This window comes from Herpailurus yagouaroundi, unplaced genomic scaffold (genome assembly GCF_014898765.1).
Source record: "Herpailurus yagouaroundi ecotype Mexico unplaced genomic scaffold, PumYag 141, whole genome shotgun sequence".
NCBI lineage: Eukaryota > Metazoa > Chordata > Mammalia > Carnivora > Felidae > Herpailurus > Herpailurus yagouaroundi.
This window is the reverse complement of record NW_024412396.1, coordinates 73,211,594-73,230,712: the sequence shown is the minus strand read 5'-3', so window position 1 is coordinate 73,230,712 and position 19,119 is coordinate 73,211,594. Positions and strand designations below refer to the sequence as shown.

The 19,119-nt window shown below is 48.4% G+C and overlaps 1 protein-coding gene across 6 annotated transcripts in view; it reads right to left on the bottom strand.

Moving 5' to 3' along the window:
• The window catches only part of PPP2R5C (protein phosphatase 2 regulatory subunit B'gamma), a 129,974-nt gene that overhangs the window by 30,077 nt on the left and 80,778 nt on the right, over positions 1 to 19,119 (bottom strand). For all 6 annotated transcript variants that reach the window (XM_040478250.1, XM_040478252.1, XM_040478247.1 and 3 more), the window contains 3 exons: positions 3,574 to 3,684; positions 2,419 to 2,511; positions 2,203 to 2,333 (listed from right to left, as the gene is read on the bottom strand). In XM_040478250.1, coding sequence (XP_040334184.1) covers positions 2,203 to 2,333; positions 2,419 to 2,511; positions 3,574 to 3,684 — 335 coding nt within the window. The remainder of the gene's footprint in view (positions 1 to 2,202; positions 2,334 to 2,418; positions 2,512 to 3,573; positions 3,685 to 19,119) is intronic.

The window sequence follows — 19,119 nt, the reverse complement described above, 5'->3', positions numbered from 1 at the left end:
ACAGAGAAGACAGCTGAAACACAAAAGTGCCACACTCTAGCACAGAGCACTCAGAATTGAATTTTGTGCAATAACTTTGGAATAGTAATCTATTTAAATATTTTATTTATTATATTGAGGTTCTTTAAGGTATGAGACCTTTTTTAAAAAAAACTTTTTTTTTACATTTATTTATTTTTGAGAGAGAGAGAGAGAGAGAGAGAGAGACAGAGCACAAGTGGGGGAGGGGCAGAGGGAGAAGGAGATGCAGCATCTGAAGCACACTCCAGGCTCCGAGCAGTCAGCACAGACCCCGACGTGGGGCCTGAACCCACAAACCGTGAGATTGTGACCCGAGCCGAAGTCGGACGCCCAACCGACCGAGCCACCCAGGTGCCCCGTGGTATGAGACCTTTTAACACAAGTGTTGATTTGTGATTCTGCTATCTGAACAAAACCTGTTTTAAAGAAAAAACCTCACTTTAGGTGGACCTTTAATTTTAGGCCTAAAAGATCAGAATTTAAACTGTCCCTGTTCTTCGTTGTTTAAACGATGTACATAACATCTTGACAGATAAGTACATCAGCCACATAATGATCCTGTTCGAGAGGAAGCATGATGCCAAGAAACGTGAGCTGGGAACGTGACATTTAGGAATCGCGATGGCATTCTCTGACCGCAGTCGGTGCCGGTCCTGGGATGTAGGGACCTTGGAAGGAGCTCAAAGGAAGATCACGCACACCGGGAGCTCTGACACCGGACTGTCCTATCAAGTGTGAAGAGACAGCCGCAGACCCCGGTGACCACGGGAGGGTGGGGTGGGGGCACACCAGGGCCGGGCTGGGCACGGGACAGGGATGGGCCCTGGAATCCCCAGAGGCTGCTGGTCTCCATGGTGGGATCTCACTTCCCACATCCAGTGTCTCCATGTGTCTCAGGGCCCCTCTCCTTCTCCCTTGCTGGGTCATGGTGTCTAAGAAGGGACCCGCCGTCCTCTGTGGCGCTCCGGGCAAGGGCCTGTACGTCACCTTCACTCTGGCACTGTGGCCAGACTGTGTGAAACCTGCCTGCTTTCTTACCTCACAGAGGGGCCTGCCCACGGAGCCTGTCACCGCTAGGATTTGTCACCACTGAGACCCGTCCTGGAGTCAGGGATGCCCAAAGTCTTAGAATACACCACTCATTCGGTAATCTTTCCAGGGATGGGTAAGAAACCACATTAACTCTCTCATCCATCAACACTCATCTGATGCCACCACGGGCCGGGCGTGAAGCTGGCCCTGAGAACGTGCGGTGTTCGGCCCACACACTCCCTGCCTATGGGGAGGCCTGTCGGCCAAGCCAGGGGCTGCGTCCTGGTGGGGGGCTGTGTCCGGAGGCTTGGGAGGCTGTGGAGAAGGGCAGGTGGAAAGAATGTTCCAGGAGGGTCAACAAAGGCCGCCGAGGCGCTAGTGTGGAAGGAGCCGGAGGTGAGCAGAGACACAAATGAGGAGGATGGAAGGGCGGCCTGGACGCACACGGGCCTCGCCCGGGGCTCATGCCCAATCACCAGTGGCCCGTGTGGCTCAGGCAGCAGCAGAAACACGGGGATGTCGGCAGGCAGGTGGAGGGGTGTTCAGACGGTAAGAACCAACGAGAGGCGGGGGCCAGGGTGGGGGTGGGACTTGCAATGTCATGGAACATTCTTTCAAGAGCCTCGGGGCTGTGCCCTCCCCCAGGTAAACCCAGGCAGGGTAGCCTCTGTGGTCGTGTAGGCCTAGGGACGGCCGGGCCCACCTGCACCTGCCGTGGCCAGCAGGGCCTCTCCTGCCCCGGGTACACGCGGGTCCCCAGGCCTCTGGTACAATTCTCCATCTTAGGAGTTCCTAAGGATCCCTGCTTTTACTCCTCACTCCTGCCTCTCCGAGATGCACGGGGAGGGTGGAGTAACACACAGGCAGAAGGACGGACCGTTGGCTCTGGACAGGTTCCGGACGGACCCGCACCCAGGTAAGTGGAAACAGAAACACAGGAAGGCCGAGTGGGGAGGTGCTGGGGGTGGGTGAGGGAGGGGAGCAGGCAGAGAAGGAGGGGTGGGCCCCCCCCAGGGGTGGGGGGGGGAAGGGAGGCCGCCCCCATTCCCCAGTCACCTGCCAAACGGAAGGATGGGGTGAGGGGAGCATTAGGTGTGGATGCGAGCATCATCATGCAAAAAGAGAGCTATTACCCACACGTCGACTTACCTATAAAATATATTATTTATCTGTTTTCTGATGTAAGCTCTTAAGCCTAAGAATTTTCCATAGATTCTGTGAAGGGTAGTTTTAAGAAAGTCTCTCTCTCGAGGATCTTCACTGTCAAAGAGCTCTAAAAGCTTCAAGAAGAAAAAGACACTTAGTGACTCAGGATTCCCGCTCGGTAGATTACGGCTTTTGTAGTTTCAGCTAATTTGTACCTACCTGCAATACAAATTTCTGATCAATATATTTCTTCGCTATATTAGGTTGGAAATCTGGAGACTCTAAAAATCTTAAGAAAAATTCATAAACAAGCTAGAAGGAAAAAAACAACAACAATGTATCAAATAACATGGTATTTTATGAGATAGAGATCAAAGACACCCATGAGTTGAATATCTGCCTGAAAATATTAGCCTTAAAAAATAAAGCCACATTATCTACAGAATTAATGCCAAATTACATGGCTTAATCAAGTTATAACTGACGACAATAATTATTTTATTTAGCTAAGAACCACAGACTATACCCTTAAGTGGCATTTAAGCAAAATGGTACCCATGGCCGATGTCGCCAATGCTTAACCGACGCTGGTCAGAGACCACAGTGCGTAGCAGCCACAGCCGGTGGGATCTACATCCTGCCACCTACACGTGTCCTGGGCAGAGCCGGACGGACTGGAAGCTGGGACGGCTTGGCGAGCGGGTCCCAGACGCAGTCACCCACCGCTGGGAGGTCCCTCCCCTGCATCAGAGGGGTTGCCTGCTGTTGTGGTTACACAGCAATCCCACCTGCCTTGGCGGGATGTTCTGCCACCGAGACAGCCCCCCTTTGTGATCTGTTCCCCATCTAGCTCGTTCCCAGCTTCCCCCTTTCCGTCTCCCTTCCTGCGGACGACCCAGACCCTGACCTGGCACACGGCCTGCACATACTCTGCTCGTGCTGGGCTCCGTGCCTTCTCAGGCGTCCAGCCTCATCAACGACCAACTTTCTGCCTTTACAAATGTGTTAGAAAAAGGTGTCAGTCAGCGGGTGAGCTCTGGGGTGCGCTGAATCTAGGTACCGTGAACAAGAAGTGTCTGCAAAGGGCTTCAATTCCATGGCTATCAACCAAGCAGTCATTTCCACTGCAGACATACAGACAACTCCGTATCTTTGTAGTTGGGGTAAAGTGTTCAAACAAACAAAAACGCCATTCGATGTTCTCACTTCTGCTGAAATGCCTTCCTTGTATGCACAGGTTTACAAATCACAGGGGCACCTGCCACCAGCTGGGGTGAGGCCTTAGGGCCAGTGCACCTGCTTTAGAGGAAAACCTCACAGACACACACATTCAACTCCTGCCCCGGTTTCGGGGGCGCTCCCAGAGTTCAGTACCTGTAGATGAGGCCAGGCCGCCTCTAACGTCGGCTCGTCCTCCTCGGGGTCAAATTCTGCTCCCGTAGGATTGGAGGAAGGTGGTAACGTTCGAAACATGTTAACTGCAAACTGAAATCCACATATTCTAGAATTATAACCAGGGCATTAAAAATATTTACAGATAACAGTTGAAAGAACGTTTACAGAAAACATTAAAAAAACATTTACAGAAAAATATTTAATTCTAACAATTGCTGCTTCCGGTGGTCGTTGGGCTCGTCCTTATTCTCAAGATCGAGAAGCAGTGTGGATCCCCAACGAGACTTTGGGTCAAAACTGCGGCAGGAAACGTGGCCGTGGACAGGTGGCCACCCCGAGACTCCTGCCTCACTCTGAGCCGCCAAACTCACGGGCGGCTACCACCAACCGGTGCCGGTGGGCAGTGGGGAGGTCAAGGTCTCCACCGTGGGTGCAAAGCGAGGAGGCAGGCATCGAGCTGGGAAGGAAGGGTGAGATTACGAAGGCAACAGCGGAGACTGAACGACCGGCAATGGAGCGCCGGCCCCTCGTGTGAGCCTGCCCCAGGGGGCCCCTGCGAGCCACAGAGGACAGCCAGCAGAGGGCCCCGGGCTACACGGTCATGATCTTACTCTACGGTCATGATCTTACTCTGCGTGGACTCACCAAGAAATGACTTGAGAAGAGATTTCTCTGGACTTTGAATGAACCCCTCATGCAACTCGCTGCCTGTTTTTCTTTATATTGTCCTTTACCACGGACTCCCACCCCCGCTCCGTTTATTTCCAGCTTCATAAAAGTCAGTGTTTTACGACAGACGTTTCTACATGAAGTCTAGAATTCTCTGGAGCACAGGTACACTTTAATGCCCACATGGTTAATCTCTAAATTAAGCACAACATACACGGACAAATCGGTGACATAAAATGTTTGGTTTTTCTGTATCATCGATTTATAACCCACTCTTTCTTTATAGTAATTTAGATACGATTAGTTACCTTACGGAATCTCTGAACCCGCCATATGCCGGTTACAGAACTGGGCTCCGGTGACTGGCTCTCACAGACGAGCAGAGCAAGACCTCTGCCCCTCCCCACCCCTCAAAGCACAAAATCCAAACACCGGCCACACAAGGTTAAGACCCAGCTCCATGACGGCGTGCAGGACGTCCTTGTGGACAGTCCAGGGCAAGCTTGCCGTCCAGGCATCCAGTCTCAGGGAGACGGAGCTAAAACCCCAGGTCATCCGCTGTGCTTCCTCCCGTCTTTACTGTACTGACCCTGAACTCTGAGCCTTAACATCATGTTTCGTGAAGGAAAACACCCCCTCTTCAAGCCATCAGCTACAAAAGCCCCGAGCATGAAATGTTTGTTGTCTCTGTTGTCTGAGACGAGGAGTAGGTGCAAAGAATCAGAGCAATGGGGCTGAGACGGTGCAGGAGTGGAAGGAACAAAAAAATGGTTGGAAATCCAGAAACAAGTAAAAAAAAAACCCCTTAGTAAAAAAAGAGAAAATACTCCTAAAATGTAAGTAGAAAGTAAACCTGGGAACCTGGGGACAGGGTCCTGAAGAGACCTCCCAAACAACAGGGGACTAAGGAACAGAGGCTGTGACAGGTGCTGCCAGGTGGACGGGGCATGTCCCCCGTCACCGGCCCCCAGGGGACGGGGCAGTGAGGGACTCTTCCAGCATGCTGACCCCGAAGCCCACAGAAGCGAGCAGGCAGACTCGAGGGACTCCCACACCAAGGGAAGGCCACACCCCGGTGGGTCCCGCTCCCCTGGGGCTTGCAGAGGGCAGCAGACCGGCCCTGGGACCCCCAGCCTTTTGCCCCTTCCTTCCCGGGCTAGGGAAGCGTGCAGAGTAGAGTCAGTTGGGATCTGGGGCCCGTAAGGGAGTGTGGCATTCATGAGCTGGGTTTTCTACGCTCTCCCTCAAAGCCAAATGGCTGGGGGCTCCCACAGTCACCCAGAGACTGGGGACGCTTGAAGAGAGCGAGGCGGGGGAGAGCCGCAGGCTGCGCACAGGAGGGCAGAGGCCACGTGGTGTCCCCGGGTGGCCAAGAAGTCGGGGGACACGCGATGTGCCTGCCTCCCTTGGAGACTCGCCGGAGAAGCCTGAGTCCCACACGGGATGGGACTGCCATGCGGGTACAGGGGAGCCGCTCGGGCCCAGCCAGGCCCCCTTCACGTTCCTCAGCGGCCAGCCCCCAGAGAGACTAACCAGGGCCAGGAGAGCAGGGCCTGACGGACCACAGCCAGGGTGGGAGCCCCCCCACTCCCCCCATCATCGAACACTAATCTGGGCGTCACCGGGAAGGTAACTGCGGCCAACATCTACAGTCTCAGACTGAGCACAGATCACCCTCGAGGACACGGGGGGCCTCATCCACTCGGCCGGCAAGCCTGAGGAGCGGAGCTTTGGGTTTTCCTGGGGAAGAAGAAACCCCCTGGGGGGCAGCATCAGCTCCTGCCCGAGGGAGGTCCTGGAAATCCGTCTCTCAGGTTCTCTATCCTACTGGTAGTTTCTCTGATCGACCTCCGACGGACACACCTGGCTAGTTAGATTCTTAGTCAACTGGCTCTATTCTACCGGAAGTGAAGCTAAGGACTGCGTTCCCGGGTGAAGCCAGGCGCACTGTGTCACCAAATCCCAGACGTGGAGTCAGGAGTCTGCGGGGCTGCTGGACCAACTTGCTTTTAACGCAGACGTCCTCATTTCAGTATCCCTGAAGCACAACCATCCCCGATCCGGGAAGTTTTATTAGTGGCCAACTCTAATTGGCATAAGTTCTTTTTTTTTTTTTTTTTTTTAATTTTTTTTTTCAACGTTTTTAATTTTATTTTTGGGACAGAGAGAGACAGAGCATGAACGGGGGAGGGGCAGAGAGAGAGGGAGACACAGAATCGGAAACAGGCTCCAGGCTCTGAGCCATCAGCCCAGAGCCTGACGCGGGGCTCGAACTCACGGACCGCGAGATCGTGACCTGGCTGAAGTCGGACGCTTAACCGACTGCGCCACCCAGGCGCCCCTAATTGGCATAAGTTCTTTCTTCCACAAGACAAAAAAATCTCACGCCGTAACTTCCACTCACCTTTCCTACCACGTGACACTCCTTTAATTCAATGCTCGTCTCTAGAAAAGGCTAAATGTACTAAAACGAATGTCTGGAGAAGAGCAGAAGGCAAGCGGCAGGCCACCTCGCATTGTTCTTGGGTTTCAAAACCTCTTTGCACAAAAGCTGCAGGGTCAAGGGAGCGGAGCGCCGTGTGCTGACGTCTGCGTGTCTGGACGGGGTTCGGTCTGAGCACCACGCGAGGCGGTCTTCATCGTCCTCGTGCCACAAAAACGCACGGGAAGATGTGGACCAGATGCAATTCTCACGCACCGAGTGAGTGTGAGCCCCGAGGTGCGGACCCAGCCAGGATCAGACTACGCAGACAGGCTGGCAAGGCTGCCTTCTGACTCAGAAGCAGGCCCTGCACATGGAAAAACCTGCCCACGCCTCGGTTTTCTCACGTGTTGAAAGTGAGTGAATCTTCTCTCGGCACCGGGCCCGTGTGAAATGGGACAGCAACGCGCATGTGCAGTTTCCGCGCACGTGGGCGCACACCGTGCGGGGTGGGACTGACCCTGTAATACGAGGAAGCACCTGCTCTCTCGACACTCCCGCTTTCGGTGTTTAAATTTTTTTTTTTTCAACGTTTATTTATTTTTGGGACAGAGAGAGACAGAGCATGAATGGGGGAGGGGCAGAGAGAGAGGGAGACACAGAATCGGAAACAGGCTCCAGGCTCCGAGCCATCAGCCCAGAGCACGACGCGGGGCTCGAACTCACGGACCGCGAGATCGTGACCTGGCTGAAGTCGGACGCTTAACCGACTGCGCCACCCAGGCGCCCCTCGCTTTCGGTGTTTAAAATCACCCCTGTGGGTGCTCCCCTCCAGAGGGCTGCATTTATGGAATTAGATGCAAACCGAACTGGCTTGGGAAGTAACCTTATGGGAAACTGCTGAGATTCCACAGCATCCTGACGCCTTTCTGGATCTGTAGTACTCACGACCAATGGGTGAACTAATAGAATGTTCATGCCCTGACGTAACTGAGGTACAGCAGAACATACTAAGGCTGACAACAGGAAGGGACACTCCTACGAACAGCACCGAGAGTCTGATTTCAGAGACAATGAGGAAAGAAAGGTTGATTATTCAGTCCTTCCTTCTCGACCACAAAGGCCGTTCCACTATGTTGTTTATTGTTCTATTCACGTGAACAGGATTTATAAAGGTTGAGTCCACCAAAGGCCAAATCTCCGTTTGTCTAGATGCTCTTCCTCCCACAACAGAAACAGATGCATTCTGGGGCTGGCGGGGTGAGGGGAAAAGTGGGAAGTTTTTTCCCCAACGTTTATTTTATTTCCTGAGAGAGAGAGAGAAAGATAGAGAGAGAGATAGGGAGGAAGGGAGGGAGGGAGGGAGGGAGAACAAACAGGGGAAGGGCAGAGAGGGAGACACAGAATCTGAAGAGGCTCCAGGCTCCGAGCTGTCAGCATGGAGCCCGACGTGGGGCTCGAACCCATAAACCGTGAGATCATGACCTGAGCCAAACTTGGATGTTCAACTGACTGAGCCACCCAGGCAGCTGTCAGCATTTTTTTTTTTTTTTAACATTTATTCATTTTTGAAAGACAGAGACAGAGCGCAAATGGGGAAGGGGCAGAGACAGAGGAGTCACAGAATTTGAAGCAGGCTCCAGGCTCCAAGCTGTCAGCACGGAGCCCGATGCGGGGCTCAAACTCACAAACCAAGAGATCATGACCTGAGCTGCAGTCAGCCGCCCAACCGACTGAGCCACCCAGGAGCCCCAGCATTTTAAAAAAATGGAACATTGTGTTTGGAAATGTTACATCAAATCTGAAAAAGCCAACAGGCAACAGAATAGACCACTGCAGCTGGGTATGATACAAAAACCAAAAATACAAATGGGAAACTAACATGAACACCTTCTCCACTAACAGTGACATAATTAGGGAATGTAATTAACAGGAGGAGCCCAGGAACACAGTCCCAGAAGTGACCCCTTGGTCACTAGGAACTCACTGCCCAGTCACAAGGCCCCAATGGAGAGAGCATAAACCCTAATAAAGGGCACAGAAGAATATTCAAACAAATGAAGGAATCTTCCGTTCCCTGGTGTGGGGCGACGTCCTATTACAAAGATAACTTCTCCACAAGGCAACCTGCACACTGAATGCAATCTTAAACATAATTCTAACTGGATTTTTGATGAACTCAAATAAGGTTAGGTGAATGATAAAAATCCTAGTGGCAATCTTAAGAGAAAACCTGTGCATTTCCTCATTTGGGAGGTTAGCTCAAGCCTGCTCTCATGGTAGGGTCCAGGTGTTACCCCAGGAATGTGCACATTCCGCAGGAGACTGAAACCCAACAACATCAATACTCACACTGAAAGCAAGTCGCTTGCATACCCTCATCAATCAAAAGGCGCAGACCTCTGACCGAATAAAGTAACCCTCAGCTCCTTACTGTCAGCAACAAGCCTGCTTTAAATATAAAAACACAAATTGGTCACAAGTAAAAGTAAGGAAAAAGACATTCCAGGTTCACATGAGTCAACAGAGAGCAGAAGTGGCTATATTAACATCAAAGTGGTTTTCGGAGCAACTAAGATGACCAGGGATAAAGAGGATCATTCCATAATGATAAAGGAGTCAACCAATAAGTAATACTAATATCTATGCACTGAATGACACGATATAAAACTTGACAGAACTGTAAGAAAAAGACAATAAGCAATTAGAAAATGAACAGCCCTGATTACAACAGCACCAAAAGATGAAATATTTATGAGCCTAAAAAAACACATGTAGGATCTGTATGCTGAAAGCCACAAAACGATGCCAAAATGGAGACATACTGTGTTCATGGACTATGGGTAAGGTATCAGCTCTCCCCGAAACTACAGAGTAGTGCGATTCCAATCGAAACCCCTGAAGGATAGTTTGTAGATAAAACCAAACTGATTCTAAAATTTATATGGAAAAGTAAAATAACTAGATAGGCAAACAACTTTGAGAAAGAAAAACAGGATCGAAGCATTCACACTACCTGATGTCAAAATTTACTATGAAGTGACATGACAGTAATGAAGACAGTGTGGCATCGGCGAGAAGATCCCTAATCAATGGAACAGAACAGAGTCCAGAAACAGACTCACAAATATGGTCAACTGACTTATGACAAGGGTGCAAAAGAAATTAACCATTTCAAAGAATGATTAGTCCTTTCAGTAAGTGGAATAGTTGGACAGCCATATGCTACAAAACGAACCTCAGCCAAAATGAATCACAGACCTAAATATAAAATATACAGCTATAAAACTACAGGGGTGCCTGGGTGGCTCGGTCGGTTAAGCATCCGACTCTTGATTTAGGCTCAGGTCATGATCTCACACGCTGACAGCACGGAGCCTGCTTGGGATTCTCTCTCTCCCTCTCTCTACCCCTCCCCTCCCCAAGTAAATAAACATTAAAAAAACCCTATAAAACCATAAACATTTTAAGAGAGATATCTTTGTGAGCTTGGGTTAGGCAAAGACTTCTCAGATATGATACCAAAAGAAACAAATCATAAGTCAGACTTCATCTAAATTAAAACTCTGTAAAGGACACTGGGTTAAAATAAAAACACAAGCCATAGACTGAAAGAAGGTAGACTGGCAAAGGTTTGTATGTAGAATATGTAAAGAAGCCTCCAGCTCAATAATAAGAAAACAAACAACCCAATTAAAACATGGGCAAATGATCTGAATAGACACTTCAGCAAGGAAGATCTACAAATGATGAACAAGCACAGGAAAAAATGTTCAGCATCATTAGTCACTAGGTAAATGCAAATCAAAGCCAAAATGAGAGGGGTACCTGGCTGGCTCAGTCAGTAAAACAGGTGACTCTTGATCTCAGCATTGTGGGTTCAAGCCCCACGTGGGGTGGAGAGATTACTTGAAAATTAAAAAAAAAAAAAAAAAAAAAAAAGCCAAAATGAGGTTAAAGGACTGAGGACCCCGGTGTTGACAAGGACTCAGAGCAACCTCAATCCTTACACCCTGCTGGCACGGAAAGTGATTTAGGAAGTTAAACATATGACATGACCCAGGAGTCCTGCCTGTTTACCCGAGTTAAGTGAAAACCTATGTCCAAAACTTGCACATGAATACTTACAGCAGTTCTATTGCCCCACATGCCCCTCAACTGGGGAATGGATAAACTGTGGTACGTCTATGTAGTGAGATACCACTGAGCAGCTAACGGGAACAAACCGTTGGGGTGGACCTCGAACACATTATGCAGAATGAAGGAAGCTGGATTCAAAAGGCTACAGACCGTATGAGCCCACCTACGTGACATTCTGGAAAAGACGATATGGGAGAGCTGCGGACTGATCAGTGGTGGCCCTGGGGAGGAGAAGTCTTGACTATACAATGGAGTAGCAAAATAATTTTTTGGGAGGGTAATGAAGCTGCTCTCGATTTTGATCGTGGTGGTGATTACATGGTTATATGTATGTGTCTGTTCACTAAAAAGACTGAACTTCGCTGTATGTAAATTAAGAATTAATTTTAAAACATGCTATGAAAGGATATTTCTTGCCCATAAGTTCCCAAACCTCGGTTCACAACGTCCTTAGCATCTCAGGAGTTTCTCCACTGTGCCCCTAGATCAAAAGAAATACTCTTCCACTTAGGAGCTTTAAAAACGCCCAGCTTTACTGGGGTATAATTGAGATACAATTAATGGTATGTGTTTCAAGTGTACAATCTGATATTTAAAAAAATGTTTTTATTTTTGGGGGGGGGGGGGGGGGGAGCAGAGAATCCGAAGCAAGCTCTACGCTGACAGCCAAGAGCCTGATGCGGGGCTTGAACCCACGAGCTGTGAGATCAAGACCTGAGGTGAAGTTGGACGCTTAACTGACTGAACCACCCAGGTGCCCCTCTAATCTGACATGTTTATCATATGCATACATCCGGGAAACCATCATACAATCAGGATAATAAACACATTTGTCACCCCCCAGGGTTCTCAGAAGCCTTCTGAAGAAATAATAAACATACACCGGTTGGCTAGAAATGGGTATGGGTATGGGTAGAACTGGGGAGGTGTGGAGTAAGAAGAAATACTAACTGGTGTGTATTTCGATTAGAAAACAAACGTGCATTTCTTTGATGGTTTGAAAACATTAAGCCAAGGAGGACTCTCCAAAAATAGTAAGAACAAATCTCAAAGCAGATATTGATATTACTGACACTGAAAGTAGAAAAGTCCCTCTCTGGATTTCAGAAAGCACCACACGTTTTAATATGCTTAAAGTTCCCTGCTGATGTTTGCTTCTCTAACCCATGCTCCTGTGACTGGCTAAACAAAAACAACGAAGCCGAAAGGGGAATGCCTGATTTAAATCCTCACTTGAAAGAAATCTGTAGACTATTTGAAGCTTTCCTGCTTAATATACTATCTTCTTTAACCAAAACGTGCATTCCTCTCCCATTTCCAAAGCATCTTCACCCTCACAACACGTAGTACTTTCCAGAACACACTGTAAGTATCAGATGTGAAAATAGAGAAGAACGTCAACATGTGAGTACAGGACAATCACCCTGGGTCTGTGGGCAGTAAACCCCTCATAGGGACCCAAGAAGAATTGCTTTGCCCTTAACGGAAAATGCTGACTTGAACCCTAAGCATCAAAGAAATGACTTGTAAAGCACTATCTGGTCATTTACAAGCAATAGAGAGGACAATGACATGATGGGCCCATTTTCCCTGGAAACCTAGCCAATGTCCTGGTAAGAAGAGCATCACCATCACACCACGTTACAAAGTTTCTTACTGTTGTTTTAAGTTTATTTATTTTGGGATGCCTGGGTGGCTCCGTCAGTTAAGTGTCTGACTTCGGCTCAGGTCACAATTTCATGGTTTGTGAGTTCAAGCCCTGCATTGGGCTCTGTGCTGATGGCTCAGAGCCTGGAGCCTGCTTCAGATTCTGGATCTCCTCTCTCTGCCCATCCCCCTCTTGTGATCTGTCTCTCTCTGTCTGTAAATAAATAAATAAAAAAAAAAAAAAAAAAAAAAAAAAAGGATCTTGGGCGCCTGGGTGGCTCCATCAGTTAAGCGTCTGACTTCGGCTCAGGTCACGATCTTGCAGTCTGAGTTTGAGCCCCGTGTTGGGCTCTGTGCTGACAGCTCAGAGCCTGGAGCCTGCTTCAGATTCTGTGTCTCCTCTCTGCCCATCCCCCTCTTGTGATCTGTCTCTGTCTCTAAATAAATAAATAAATAAATAAATAAATAAATAAATAAATAAAAGTATCTTGGGTGCCTGGGTGGCTCTATCAGTTAAGTGTCCTACTTCGGCTCAGGTCACTATCTTGCAGTCTGAGTTCGAGCCCCACGTCGGGCTCTGTGCTGACAGCTCAGAGCCTGGAGCCTGCTTTGGATTCTATGTCTCCCTCTCTCTCTGTCCCTCCCCTGCTTGTGCTCTGTCTCTCAAAAAATGAACGTCAAAAATTTTTTTTAAAAATTTGAGAGAGACAGAGAACAAGTGGGGGAGGGCTGGGGGGGGAGAGAGAGAGAGAGAGAGAGAGAGAGAGAGAGAGAGAGAAAGAGGATTTGAAGTGGTCTCTGTGTTGACAGCACAGAGCCCCACGTGGGCCTCAAACTCATGAACCATGAGATCATGACCTGAGCCGAAGTCAGAGCCACTCAGGTGGCCCAGAAGCGACATCTCTAACAAGCACCCAGGTGGTGCTGATGCTGCTGCCTTGGAGCAGTGTGCTTCTGGAAGAGTGGTTCTCACCCTCTGGTTTTCAGACCCCCTTAAATTCCTAAATGTTACCGAGGACCCCAAAGAGCTTTGGCTTATGAGTCATTTCTGATGTCAACTGCGTTAGAAATTAAACCAGAAAAATTAAAAAAAACATGAATCCATTAAAAAATACTAAGCCCAGGGGTGTGTGGATGGCTCAGTCGGTTAAGCGTCTGCCTCTCGGTTTCGGCTCAGGTCATGATCTCATGGTTCGTGGGTTCAAACCCTTCATCGGGCTCCATGCTGACAGTATGGAACCTGCGTGGGATTCTCTATCTCCCTCCCTCTTTGCCCCTCCCTCACTCAAGCTTGTCTCTGTTTCTCTCAAAATAAATAAACTTAAAAGAAGGAAAAAAAATAAGCCCACCGTGTCAATACAAATGCTATTTGAATATTTAAATAATTTTCTGTAACAATGTTAGTTATTTCATTAAATCTCATGTTACAGAAAATACAGGTGACCCTTGAACAATGCAGGGGCTAGAGGGATCAATCCACCGCGCAGTCGAAAATCTGCATATAACTTCCGACTCCCCCCAGAACTTAACTACTCATTGCTTACTGTTGACTGGAAGCCCTACTGATGACACAAACATCAATTAACACACATTTCGTGTTGTATATGTAGCATATATATTCTTACAATACAGTGAGCTAGAGAAAAGAAAATGCTAAAAAAAAGCATAAGGAAGAGAAAATACACTTATGGTACTGTACTGTATTTATATTAAAAAAAAATCCGGGTATAACTGGACCTTCCCAGTTCAAACCTGTGTTGTTCGGGGGTCAAACTGTATTTTGCAAAACAAACACAAATGTAGCGAGAAGAGTGGCATTTTTTTTACATTTTTGCTACTCTCTTTACTGTCCGGCCTAATAGAAAACGGCTGGGTTCTCATGTCTGCTTCTATGCTCTGAATGTTGGTTTGGTTGAAATACAGGAAGTAAACGTCTCTTACGTGGTGCAGCTGGAAAAGGGAGGAATAATTAATAGGTCCTTTTCAGAGAACCGTGGACTTCTTTGAAGCTACACCCAATTGACAAATGGTAGTTTCTCTTAGCGGTGAGGTGGTCTCTACATTAAAACCCAATGGTGCCTCTTGCACTTTGAATGGCTCTCTGGCCCACCAACGATTACGGAACATCATTTATCGGTCATGGGGAAAATACTGGTTCAGCGGGTCATGTAGATCTTCCAGTGGGGACTCATTTCGCCACATGTACTAAAAATCCCATCTGTTCACAGCGTCGCTGATCTAAGCAGGAGAGCCCGGGGCCCCGGGTGGCTGATGCTCGCACTGAGTGGATACAAATTTTTCAAAATTCAAACTTTTGCCCCAAAGCTCAAACTTTGCATTGACAACAAACACTCTCACTTATTTTCCTTTAAGCGACATTCTCATTCTGTTTATTTTTTGAGAAATGCTTGCTAATGTTCATTTGAATCACCAGTTTGTCTCTGAGTCACTTAAAGTAAAAACGGGTGTCTGTGAAAACGGTGGTTTTTCTATCAGTGTACTGACTATAAGAACAAAATGCTAATGCCTGAAAAACAGATTAGAGAATTTAATCGAAAGAACAAACAAACAGATGGTTGGTTAGATTTAAAATAAGACTGAAATGAAGAGATAATGAGCTTTAGGCCTGAGACTCTAGACGCCAGGAGCGCCCCTGTGGGCCCGGTTCCCTTTCACCCTCATTCTCAGGAGTTTTTTTCAATCTGAAAACAAACGGGCTGGATGACCCGTAACACTCTGTTTCACGCTAGGACTGAAGTCCATGATGCATAAAAGCAGACAGCACACATGAAAAGATGCTCACTGGGGAAATGCAAATCAAAGCCACAGCGAGATCTCACCACACCCCCACCCCGATGGCTAGCATCCAACAGACAGACAGTAGCAAGTGTGGACAACACGGGGCGGCGGGGGGGGGGGCCGGAGCCCTCGCGCCCTGCTGGTGGGGGTGCATCCGGGGGCAGACGCTTTGGAAGACAGTCTGGCGGGTCTTCCAAATGTTAAACACCCAGTTAACACGGGACCCAGCAGCTCCGCTCCCAGGTAAATACTCCAGGGAAACGAGCACACACACGCACACCGCAGCTCGTACGGGAGTGTTCACGGCAGTGTCGCTCGTCACTGCCAAGAAGCAGAAACCACCCAAATGCCCATCCACGGATGAACGGATAAATAAAAATGTGGTACGTGTCCATAGCGTGAAATATTATTTGGCAACACAAATAATAAGTGATACAGGCTACAACACGGATGAACCTCGAAGCCATTATGCCAGTGAAGGAAGGCCACGCATCATATAATCCCCGTTGGCAGGAAATGTCCAGGGTAGGCAACTCTCGAGAGACAGAAAGGCAATAAAGGGCTGCCGGAGGTTGGGGGTGATAGGTCAGGGAGGACTGGCAGTGACTGTTAATGGGCTTGGGGTTTATTTTTAGAGGGATGAAAATGTTATAAACAATTAGATGTGACGAAGGCTGCACAGTACTGTGAATATATTAAAAACCATGGATTGTATATTTTATTAAGTGTGTATGTATGTATTTATATTTTCTTTTATATTTGAGAGAGAGAGCAGGGGAAGGGCAGAGTGACAGGGACAGAATCTGAAGCAGGCTCCATCCAGGCGCTGAGCTGTCAAGCACAAAGCCCGATGCGGGGCTCAAACTCAGGAGCAGTGAGATCATGACCTGAGCTAAAATTGGGTGCTTAACTGACTGAGCCACCCTGGTGCCCCAGAATTGTATATTTAAAAAAAATTTTTTTTTCAACGTTTATTTATTTTTTTTGGGACAGAGAGACACAGAGCATGAACGGGGGAGGGGCAGAGAGAGAGGGAGACACAGAATCGGAAACAGGCTCCAGGCTCTGAGCCATCAGCCCAGAGCCCGACGCGGGGCTCGAACTCACGGACCGCGAGATCGTGACCTGGCTGAAGTCGGACGCTTAACCGACTGCGCCACCCAGGCGCCCCAGAATTGTATATTTTAAATGAGTGAACTGCACGTATATGAATGACTTCTCAATGCATTTATTCAGAAACTATATAGCAGTCCAATCTAACGGGCAAATACATATTTTTAAAGTTTATTCATCTATTTTGAGAGAGAGAAAGAGTGCGTGTATGTGAGTGGGGGAGGGGCAGACAGAGAGAGAGAGATGGGGAGAGAATCTAAAGCAGGCTCCACACTGTCTTCGAGGAGCCCAATGTGGGGCTTGAACGCACACTGTGAGATCATGACCTGAGCTGAAGTTGGACGCCCAAACGACTGAGCCCCCCGGGCATCCCCAACAGGCACCACATTTAAAAGAAGTAGCATAAGGGGCCGCCTGCGTGGCTCAGTTGGTCGAGCACCCGACTCTTTGTATCAGCTCAGGTCAGGGGTTCAAGGTCGTGGCATTAAGCCCTACGCTGGGCTCCATGCTGAACATGCAGTCTGCTTGAGATTCTGTCTCTCCCTCTCCTTCTCCCTCTGCCCCTCCCCTGCTCAAGTGCGCTCTCTCAAAATAAATAAATGAGCATTAAAAAAAAAGCAGTAGCATAAAGAGTATAGCATCTACAGAGCTTTGGATTCTTCAAAGTAAGTGGAAATTCACATCTTTAAAGGTACTGTGACCACACACACACCAGGCAATACTCAAGGGGGCTGGCTAAGTGCTGCTTCAGGGGTCAGCAAAGCACGTGGCATCCTGCGGAACCAGGAAGGGACCCACATTTCTTCCACCTGCTCTGCTGGGTCTAGGCACTGCTGGGGGTGGAGGCCTTCTATTGACCGCGTGAGTCTGGCACTCAGTCTCCACTTCTGAGAGGGCAAGAAACCACCATCAACTACCATCCTGGCTATGTGCTTTCTTCCTTCTGCCTGTCCCACGAAGAGGGAGGCTTTGAGAAGGCAGAAATACTGTCCACCAGTCTATTTCCTCACCTAAAAAAGTTCCTGGCCCATAATGGATGCTCAGTAAGTATCTGTAAGTACTTTAGGGGGTCAACTGTCCAACACTCCAAAGACCGACCTGACTTTTGGGGTGGGGGACAAAGTGTAGAGAGCAGGAAGAGAACCCAGTTAGGACACAACTATCAACAGGGAGAGAAGTAACGATAATTTAATCTAAACAAGAGTTCCGGGGCTTTAAGCATCCTGAGCAGTTGTGGTAATGTGCACTTCTTTTTATTTTTTAATGTTTACTCATTTATTCGGAGAAAGAGAGGGAAAAAGAGAGAGCGAGCGCAAGCAGGAATAGGGAAGGGGCAGAAGGAAAGGGAGAGAGAATCCCAAGCAGGCTCTGCACTAACGGCGTGGAGCCCAACGAGGGACTCGATCCCACCATGAGCCATGGGATCATAACCTGAGCTTAGCCAATGGGGCCCCCCCAGGCATCCAGGTAACGTGCACTGTAAACACAAGGGAGACTGATTTGAACAGGGGAGGGGACCCGGTTCAGAGCCAGGCATCTGACCCAAACCAGGCTGACCTAAGCCTCATGTTCTGCATTCTTCCTCCTCCCTCCTTAAAAATGGAAAAACCTGGGGTGCCTGGGTGGGGGGGGGCTCAGTAATTTCTGTCTGACTCTTGATCTCAGCTCAGGTTCTTGAGAATGGTTCTTGAGAATGAGCCCCGGGTCGGGCTCTGTGCTGACAGTGTGGGGCCTGCTTGGGATCTCTCTCCTTCTCTCTCTGTCCGTCCCATGCTCCCACTCTCTCTCAAAATAAACAAACATTAAAAAAAAAAAAATGCGGGGCGCCTGGGTGGCGCAGTCGGTTGAGCGTCCGACTTCAGCCAGGTCACGATCTCGTGGTCCGTGAGTTCGAGCCCCGCATCGGGTTCTGGGCTGATGGCTCGGAGCCTGGAGCCTGTTTCCGATTCTGTGTCTCCCTCTCTCTCTGCCCCTCCCCCGTTCATGCTCTGTCTCTCTCTGTCCCAAAAATAAATAAACGTTGAAAAAAAAAAAAAATGGAAAAACCTTCCAACCATGTGATTTAATATGTAACAAATTGATATGCTTATAAATTTAATATGGATTTAGTTTATTATTTTTAAAAATAATTTAAAAATGTTTATTCATTATTGAGTGAGTGAGCGAGAGAGAGCATGTGCGTGCGTACAAGCGGGGGGGGGGGGGGGGGCAGAGACAGAGGGAGACAGAGGACCCGAAGCAGGCTCTGCACTGACAGCAGAGAGCCCGATGCGGGGCTCGAAGTCATGAACCGCGAGATCATGATCTGAGCCAAGGTCAGGTGCTTAACTGACTGAGCCACCCAGGCACCCCGAATTTAATTTAAAGATAAAATAAACTTGATATGCAATAAAGAAGCATTTAAAATCAATGGAGAAAAGGGAATATTCAACACATGATGTACAGGCAAATGATTTTTCTATCATTTTATAAGAAAATAAAGTTATATCCCTCTCCTGCACTATAAGAAAACAGAGTTCCAGGAGGATTATAAAGTGAATGACAAAATTACGAAGGTGTCAGGGAGAATGTTAGGTTGTTTCTTTGAGATCTTGGCATTTTGGGAGGCCTTCCAAAGTAAACGAGGCTTGAAAGGAAGGAGAGAAAAAACGAGACTTCCATTTTCTTTAGTCTGAACAGGAAAAGGTCAGGGCACTCATCATGAGTGATGGGAAGGAACCTCACAGCCTCGGGCT